Source organism: Puma concolor, chromosome E1 (genome assembly GCF_028749965.1).
Source record: "Puma concolor isolate L17-30 chromosome E1, mPumCon1.1.hap2, whole genome shotgun sequence".
NCBI classification, from domain to species: Eukaryota; Metazoa; Chordata; class Mammalia; order Carnivora; family Felidae; genus Puma; species Puma concolor.
In genome coordinates, this window is record NC_141680.1 from 26,535,576 (window position 1) to 26,544,900 (window position 9,325).

Sequence of the window (9,325 nt, forward strand, 5' to 3'; positions counted from 1 at the left end):
TCGTCCAAGAGTTCTGTTTTTATAGTATGGGCAGTCAGAGTAAAAGAACCAGCATGGAACGTGGGCTAATACTCAACCTACTACATGGGGTCACAGCAAAGATTAAGTGACACTGACAAGGCAAAAGGAAGGAAACAGTGAATTTCCATACCAGAGGAATTACTCTCTAGGGCGTAATCTGGATAAAATCTCCCATGACAGCACGCAGGCTAGCCAGAATGTAAACAGAAGTATAACTGTTCTTCCAGTTGTAAGTAGTTTTATGACAGGTAATAAATACTCCTAGTAGGGGAGAGCTCCCTTGTGCATCACAAAGAATGGATATGAAATTTTATATTTTAATATAAATTAAATATTTGGACTCTGGACTTTGCCACTAGTTCAGAATGAGAAAAGAATGTTAACTGAACCATACCAGTACTTGTCCACGACCTGCATTTCTAGCATTTGCTCTAGGCACCCATACAGGTGGCATTCCTAGAAGCCAGAGATAAGCTATCTCTCTCTCTCTAGGGCTCCATCAAGTTACACCGCAGAAAGTGTCCATTGTCTTATACTGACATCTGCCCTGAACCTTCACCCTATAGTGTTACTGGCTTTAATCAGGTTATGCTGGAAAGACACAGCTTGGGCCACGTGTGAGTTCTTCTCACCTTCTAGTCTCACCTGGCCGGGCAGTGCTTTGGTGCTTTGTGTCCAAAAGGCCTTTTCCTGCCAGCTGCCTTGCCAAAGACATTTGAATGACACCAAGCTGCCAAACTACTCCCACAGCAGCTCTAAGTACACATGAGCAAGCAACAGCTCCCGCCCGCAATCCAGGGCTGCTGCAGCCACCAGTGGCGTGGGGCTCCCATCTACATCTCAAGCCCTGACAGATGTCACGGGTTGGTTACCAAACCATGACTAAGAAACCTCAGGGCCACAGAGAACTTCCCACATTTACTACCTTTGGGCATCTTCGATTCCCCACAAACAGAACAGGTCAAGTCAGCTTGAAATTAACCCTAAAATTTCAACTGGGATATCTGCATTTAGTTCCTTTAAAAAGAACAAAACCCTCAGGTGCCTGGATAGCTCAGTCAGTTGAGAATCTGACTTCGGCTCAGGTCATGATCTCATGGTTCATGAGTTTGAGCCCCACATTGGGCCCTGGTGCTGACAGCTCAGAGCCTGGAGCCTACTTCAGATTCTGTGTCCCCCTTTCTCACCGCCCCACCCCTGCTTGTGCTCTCTTTCAAAAATGAATAAACATAAAAAAAAAAATTAAAAAAAAAAAGAAAACCTTACTATTTAATATGTTGATTTATTTAACGTAATTTCAAGCAATTATGAACTAAGGATGAACAATGCAATTTATCAGAGAATCACATCTTCATTTAGCAACACTGAGGAAGTTTTAATTCAAATGGGTATAAAACTTGACAAAAGATATCATTTGTAATGTCTAACCTGTACCAAAATCAAAACATTTAAAGACAACTATCTGAATGTCAAGTTCTCTCTCCATAAAGGGCTTGCCACCTTGAGTGTCCCCCATCTTGCCCGAAATCCATGCCACAGTTTTTGACATAAAGACTTATGCGGCCTACCCTACATCAGGTGGCCTATGCCCTGGAAGTCACCACCCTTGCTCAGGACCCCACACTAGCTGTTCTCCTGGGAGGAGGAGCAGGCAAGTTCTGAGAGCCACGCACACGACTGAGCAAGCAGCACAATAATCCATCTTAAGAATCCTCATCCTGGGATGGTTCCACAATCCGTAAACAGCAGTCAGCAAACTCTACAAACAAGGGTTCTTGCATGCAGGCCCTCATGAGTTTTGCCTTGTTATCCCCCTGATCGAGGCTGACCATCAACTGTCTAAGGTGTGGATTGAGCAGTAGGCTTCTTAATGCTGCAGACTCCCCTTAAAAATGAACAAGAAAGCCAATGTGAGTTCAAGTGGGAACAGATGGAGATAGCTAAAAGCTAAATGTTTCTAATGCAACAAATATCAAGAGTGCTGCATCCCCCTTAACCTTTAAAACCAAGAACTGAACCAATGCTTCACATAAACAAGGTGAGATCAGCATATCAAAGGATTTCCAAGTTAAATGCTATCACAGATTCTTGTTCTTGGTATCTCTGTAAATAATTTAACTTTATGCCATTTCAATTAGGAAAAAATATTTTACCAGGACAAATACAAAAAATAATAGCACTAAGCTGTTGGCATGTTTTTGTTCTTCATAGGCCTGAAGGTTCTCACTGGGTGAGGACAGTTACACTACATACTCTGAATGCTGTTTAAGCAAACACTTGATCCTTGCAAAGCAGGATCTGTAGCAATGAACGGACACACACATCTGCATGGTACTTTGCAGTTTAAAAAACTTTTCACACCTACCCTCATATCTCAGCTTCACCCTCAGTGTAACTAATCACTACCATGGGAATGGGTACCAAGCAGTCAGCCTACATTGAGATGGAAACAATGAAAATTTCCATCTTTAGAAACTACACTGGCCTACTAATCACACACAGAACAGAACTGCTATAAGGACTGACTGCGCAGTCCTACACAAATGCTGGGCATTGTTAACACCTGCATCCCTCTGAAAAATCAGATCCTGGGATTGCCCAGTCTGCATTAATGGCTAGACCATACACTGTGCCCTGGGTACATGGGAATAAATGTAGGCCCCTGCCCTACAAATTGGTGTGGGAGAGAGAAATTACTATAAAATATGAGTGGTGTATTACAAGGCCTGATGGGAAGGCAAAAAAGGGCTTACTTCTGAGAACAACAAAAAGTCAAGAGAAGTTTAGCTGAGGAAAGGTAACCTGAACCAAGCCTTGAGGGAGAATTTTGTCAACCCACAAAAACAGTAGGATTCCAGGGCAAGAGAGTTGTAGGCAGGCTGGGAGGTGTTGAATGAAGCCCTGAGTGTTCACAGAATCATGCAACATAAGGGCTCTGCACGCCATACTCAAGTGCAGCTGACCCTGAACAACAGGCTTGAACTGCACAGGCCCACATATACAAGGATTTTTTCCCCCATAAATACAGTACTGTGTTTCTCTTCCTTATGATTTTCTTAACATTTCCTTTTCTCTCATTTATTGTAAGAAGACAGCATATAATACATATAACATACAAAATATGTTAATCGACTATGTTATATTGGTAAGGCTTCTGGTCAACACTAGAATATTAGTTAAGTTCTGGGGGAGTCAAAAGTTATACACAAATTTTCATTGCATGGTAGTTGGGGAGTGAAGCCGAACCCCAGCACAGTTCAAGGGTCAACTGTATTTATTAATCACCAAAAACTCACGTTATTCTTTGGATTAAATGTTATCAGTAATTGACAAAGAAGTAAACACAGCAAAGACTTACCTAAATTCTTTAAATTCTGCAAAGAAACTCTGTCCTCTTCCTCATCACTATTGAGAAAATCAGCTATAGAGTCATCATCATCTGAGGAATACAGAACACAATCAACTAATTAGGACTAGAAACAAAACCTAGATGCCAGATTTTAAAAACTACTGCAATAGATTAAAAATGTGCACACAAGTGACAATAGCAGGACAAAGTAGGTATAGACAAAATAAAAATGACTTTTCTGGAACTTATAACTGTACCAACATTCCTCTTTTTGGAAAGGGAATGAAAGCAAAAGCAAAGAATTGGTGACTTTAACAAGCACACCTTAGTATTCACATACTTGTTTATTATATGTGTCTCTGTGGTCTTCTGGACAGGAGCCTGATTTTCCAATTCCTATCACCCCCGCTCCCCTCACTATGGCTCCAGCCCTGTCAGGACCCAAAAAACTAGGTGTTCTATAAAAACCTGCTAACACAGGGGCACCTGGGTGGCTCAGTCGGTTAAGCGGCCGACTTCGGCTCAGGTCATGATCTCTCAGTCTGTGAGTTTGAGCCCCGTGTCGGGCTTTGTGCTGACAGCTCAGAGCCTGGAGCCTGTTTCAGATTCTGTGTCTCCCTCTCTCTGCCCCTCCCCTGTTCATGCTCTGTCTCTCCCTGTCTCAAAAATAAATAAAAAACGTTAAAAAAAATTTTTTTTAAAACCTGCTAACACGAATGCCCTGTGCTTTTAGCATGGCCAGAAATTTCTGGCACTGCCTGAACCCAACAAGGAAGTTTCTCAAAAGGCAGAAATAGGCTATCCCCATGCTGTGAATGTTCAGGCAGCAGGAGGGGCTGCTTTCAGAGACTGGCATGGTACATGAAACCCAGGAGATACTGAAGTGTGGATAAATGGATGAGACAGCCCATCCCACAATAAATCCATAGAGCCCCAGCAGCAGGAAGGTGACCTAGGCCAAAGGCAGTCGCCCACCCAAGCCTAGCTCAGGTGAACTGACAGCTCCAGCCAGGCCCATGGAGGGAAACCTGAAGCCATGACTGGAAAAGGATCCTACCAGCAGGGTCCCCCGCTCATCCCCAAACCACAGCTACAGGCTTTATCCCCTCTGCCTCTGTCCTCCTTGTTTCTTGCCCTTAACAATACCTTCAGGCTGCTCTATAATACATAACAGGTGCCCCACTCCTGGTGCTCCAGGCTAAGGAAGGTGCTGCTCCTTAATGAAGCCATCGTTCCTGACTCCCTGCCCCAACCCACATCTCTTTCCTTTCAGCTTCTTTTATTTGAAACCTTTTCCTAGGGTGGCTGGTTTGAAATCAACCAACCCACCTTTGTCTTCTGCAGGCTTTATAGTTTTTGCAGTAACAGCTGATCTTTTTCTCTCAATAGGACGAGTTTCAGGGTTGCACTCCTCTGAAAGAGACACAAATCAGGCACACATCACTTCTACTTTAGCAACAAGGCTGCACCTTTCCGCCAAGCCAGCATCTAGGTGGGAAACTATGTTCAGGGTAAGGGATGTGGGTAGGGATGATGGATGCAAAGGAAATGAGGGATCAAATCACAGGGCAGTATCCAGAAAACAAGCAACCCTGGGCTTGGCAGAGGGTGGAGGAAACAGGCCTTGTGTATCCTGAGGGTCTGTCCCCATCCAACTTACTCTGCAGAACTTCACAGGGCTTTCACCAAGATCAAGTGGCACACTGACTTCAATTACCAAACTATTTTCTCAGCAGTTTCAGACACTAAATTTGCATGTGCCACGTGCCAATTACACAGATAAAGTCATCAGGCCCCCATCAAGGGGCTGAGTCTTAGAGATGGCAGTTGGAGAGATGGAGAAAAGTCTGATTTACATCACCTGAGAGGGCCGGGAGACAAAGAGGAGGCACTTTCAGGTGCAAAGAGCATTCCTGGCAGAGGGAAAGGTCTATGGCTGGACCAGACCCCTGAAAGAACAGGGTCAGGAGCAACCACATGGTGATGAGCAACTACCAGTTGATTGACAGGGCAGGCCTGGCAGGAGGCTGGGGCCCACACAAGTGGAGGAAGAGCAAAAGAATACCACAAAGGGAGGTTGGCCTTTCTTCCCAAGACCAGTGTCTCTCATCAAGGGCACTGTGGTGTTCAAGACCCAAAGGTCTTTAATGGTGTGAGTCTCACACACCACAGGCTGTTTATCTGAGTCAATACCAATTGCCAGAATTGCCCCCCAACCCTCCTCAGCTACTGTAAAACAGAAACAGGGTAACAGTGCATCTCCCTAGGGAGAGCAATACCCAAGTTAAGAATCACTGGCTTCCTTTCCTAGAGAGGCTGGAGTGTTCAACAAGGGAGTTAATTACTCAAATGTGCATTTCAGGAAAGACCTTGGCGGCAGCCCGGCCACACAGTTGAGAGCTCCAGATTGCCACAGATTGCCTTAGGGATTCTTGGGCCACCCAGGGCTGCACAGCCAGAGCAAAGCCTACCCAACCCGGCTCCACAACCCTATTTCCAGCAAAGCGGTTCTCCTTCTTTCCTATCTTGAACCAAAAAGTTTCCTTTGAAAATGCTCCACGGTCATTAGGGTAAAAAAAAACAGCAGGGGGAGGGAAGCAGCTTGAAATGGACCTCTGAATCAGAGTCTGGAAGGGGGGAACACGAGAGGCAAAAAACCAATGAGGAACTTTAACACAAGAGTCAACCCAGCATGCGGTCGCGGCAAAGGGTCCCTGAGGACTGAGAAGAGACCCCGAACTGGAGTTAAAATGTAGACTAATCGCTCCTTATTGTAAACAGATCTACCTCGTTGTTTCTAACAAAACATTTTTGAAGGAAAGAAAACGTTCTCGTTAACCTCAGCAAGAGCAGCTTCTGCGTCAGAATTCTAAGATGAAGAAACTACTAGTGTCGACTCTGTCAGACCAAAGTAGCCCATTATTTAAATAGGAAGGAAGGAAGGAAGGAAAGAAAAGAGAAAAGTCTATAAAAGAAAAGGCAGGGCAGAAGTTTTCACTGTTCGAAACCCGAGGAAGCATTCACAGGTAGAGGTTCACCCTGGGGCGAGGCAGGGATTGACGGGGGTTGCCCGCACTAGGGGAGTGCCGGGGGGCTCAGGCGGGGCGCCGGGGTCTTACCTTTGTGCTTCCGGAAACATCCCACAGAGCAGCTGCAACAACAGAGACCACGACCGCGTCAGCCCGGAAAGCCGCGCGGACCCTCCCGCAGCCCCCGCCGGGTCCCCGAGCCGCCCCGCAGGCCCCACCCGGCCTCCTCCCCCACGACCCCCACCCTCACTAGGGCACGCGGCAGGCGGGGCAGCGGTATTTGGGTTTCTCCAAGCAAATCACGCAGACGACAGCGCTACTATTCAGCGACGCCATGGTCGCTCCCCGGCCTCACTCTCACCCGCAAGGGCCAGTCTCTGACGGAGGGTACCACGTGCACGCCCTTTTTTTTTTTTTTTTCTGTTTCCTTAACCCAGACCAATCGGCGAGCAGCACTTGCTGGCAGTCAAAAGCAATGGATCGATCCTGCTCATTGCTCCAGTCCTGATAAGTAGACAGTCGATATACTCGATGCGCATCCAGTAGCAGCTTTGGCTTCCAGGATTAAGTCACAGTTGTCGTTGGAGAACTTGTTATGTATCCCTGTCCTGTCCCTAAGGGCAAGTCACTGTCACTCTCCAGCTCTGTTGCCCCACATGTAAAAAGAATACGTGGGACTAAATGTCCTTTACCTTCTGGCTTGGACTTTCTGAATCTTGCAAGGGCACTGGGTTCTCACCCCCACCCCGGCCCCCCACATCTTATTTGCTTATGTCTAGCAAATGAGAAGTCCAGACCCTGGCCAATTAGATACATCGGTTAGATCGAGTGACGTACATGTGCTTTTCCCAGCATAGGCCCTTTTTCTCTCAGGGAAGAAAGATGAGACTTGACAACTGCCAAATGTTTATTGAGCTCCAAGTGACAGCACTGCACTGCCCACAGGCTGGGTTGGGGACACCCAGGCAGTAGCAGCCACAGCCTCTTCCCTCTGGGAGTTCAAAGCTTAGACCTAAGGCAGGAGAGAGAGGTGAAAGAGAAGAGACTCTGTCTTAGGGTCCTGCCGGTGCTAGCCTGCACTTGCACAGCCCTGAGAGAGTGCCTCTTCAAATTTCACAACATACACTCTTCACTTGACTCACCCAAGTCACAGCCCTGCGTGGGATATCTTGGTCAGGGAACAGATGAGTAAGGTCTGGCCCAAAGATGGGGACCTGGCCTAATAAGTCTGGATAGGTAAACTGTGATGGGCCTTGAATGGCACCTCAGGCTTTGGGAATAGATGATCGTGTTTTATTGACAGCCTATGTCTCCTTGAAGCCCTCAGTACTGCCCAGCCTAACCAGGGCTCCCACCCCACATTGTGCACTGCCGACCTAGGGCCATAAGTCATTCTCACTCCTAAGTGCCTCCTCCCTGTGTTGGCCCATAAGTCCACAGAATCCCACTACTATAGGACCCCACATGACTGTCATTGTCTTTGTGGATAAATCTGTTATGACCAAAGCAGCTGTTTGAGTCTTGGTTCAAACCCCTCCCTGGATATGTGACTTTTACCCTCTCTGAGGATTCTCACCTATTAGTGTGGATTTTCAGGCCTACTTTCCTGAGCTGTTGAGAAGCAGAGAGAAGACCATGTATAAAAATGTTTGTAATTTGAAGCACTACAAAGGGCTATTTATGTGACACCCGAGTCTGTAATTTCTGGATCTTGTGTCTGAACCCTATAAATGCAGGTGTCAGGCCCCAAGTCCCTCAAGGTTAGGGTCCTGAACAAAGCTCAGGCCCCTCCAAAAGGGTTCTGCCATCAGCCTCAAAGGGCCACACTTGGGTGGGCAGAACAACTATCCATCCCTCTCTTGGCTTTGCTAAACTGTCCCTGGGATGCTGTCAAGTCCATAGTGCTGAAGTGGCATGGCTCTCTACCTGCCTTGGCATGCAGCTGCCCCTGTGTAGACCAGGACCAGCCTGAAATCCAAGACATGTCTACACTGACCCAATAATCAGAAGCATTCCCTGTATTCTTCCACAGTTGTGACCATCCCAGAACCATTCCAGAAGGTCCACAAGTACCTGAGAAGGCCAGAGATTAGTGATTTGTCCCGGTCACACTTGGATCCTGTGCCCTGTCTGGCACCCGGTAGGAACTTGCTGTGTGTGGACATCACCACTGCCCACTCCATATTTTTCCTGTGAGTTGTGTTTGGATGCTGAGGCCATAAAGAGTCTCCACAATTTTCAGCACTCAACCCCTCCTCACCCATATCCAAGCCACGCTGATTCCTCTACCTTCTGGTCCAAAGGTGATGACATCAGCAAAAAGAGAGTTTCTGGAATTCCTCCCATGCACATTCTGCCCAGTAAAGACAGTCTTCTACTCTGGGAGATCCCCAGCTCTCCCAGACAGCCGCACCCCTCCTGCTCCAATGTCCAGGAAAGGAAGTGACTCAGGTGATGAGGTTGGGGAACACCAAGAGGTCAAGCAAACCCAATATGCAAGCCTCTTGGCAATGGCTAGTTCAGAGAAAAACGACACGTATGACTCCATGCCCAGCAACTACATGTCCACACTGATAAAGCTAAGCTTAGCAGCACCCTGGTTTTCCCTGGACCCCCACCACGCCCATCCTAGCAGCTGTCTAAGGCTGTGTCGCGCCTCCCCGTGCCCGACCTGGAGAGAGGTGAGGTAATAATCAAGGCAGAATGGTTTTCAGAGCTCCACCGCCTGGCAGGCTCTGTCCAGCGCATTCCGGGAACCAAACCCAAAGTCTGGCGCTGTGCGTGGAGGTCCAGACCCGGCACCCAGCACCGCCAGAGGGCGCTCCAGGCCCACACTAGCCCTGGAGTAGCTGCGCTCCAGCGGAATTGGAGTAAACTCCACCCCATTCTTGGCTGGAGACTAGGCTGTCTCGCAGCACGGGGAAGG

At 47.5% G+C, this 9,325-nt stretch overlaps 1 protein-coding gene across 1 annotated transcript; it reads right to left on the reverse strand.

Moving 5' to 3' along the window:
• Nucleotides 1–1,283: 1,283 nt before the first annotated feature.
• ZNHIT3 (zinc finger HIT-type containing 3) lies at nt 1,284–6,791 on the reverse strand. The gene is made up of 5 exons (XM_025919076.2): nt 6,650–6,791; nt 6,490–6,521; nt 4,700–4,783; nt 3,380–3,460; nt 1,284–1,906 (listed from the first exon to the last, which is right to left on the reverse strand). Exons 1-5 carry the CDS (start codon nt 6,733–6,735, stop codon nt 1,725–1,727), a joined length of 465 nt encoding a protein of 154 aa, XP_025774861.2. The 5' UTR covers nt 6,736–6,791; the 3' UTR covers nt 1,284–1,724.
• Nucleotides 6,792–9,325: the final 2,534 nt, after the last annotated feature.

What these genes read in the sequence shown, in the direction of transcription:
- ZNHIT3 (XM_025919076.2), bottom strand. Translation starts at nt 6,735, where the DNA reads ATGGCGTCGCTGAATAGTAGCGCTGTCGTCTGCGTGATTTGCTTGGAG. An exon ending in CCCGCCTGCCGCGTGCCCTA is followed by an intron (nt 6,522 to 6,649) that starts GTGAGGGTGGGG and finishes CTGTTGTTGCAG; the next exon opens with CTGCTCTGTGGGATGTTTCC. An exon ending in AAAGCCTGCAGAAGACAAAG is followed by an intron (nt 3,461 to 4,699) that starts GTGGGTTGGTTG and finishes TGTATTCCTCAG; the next exon opens with ATGATGATGACTCTATAGCT.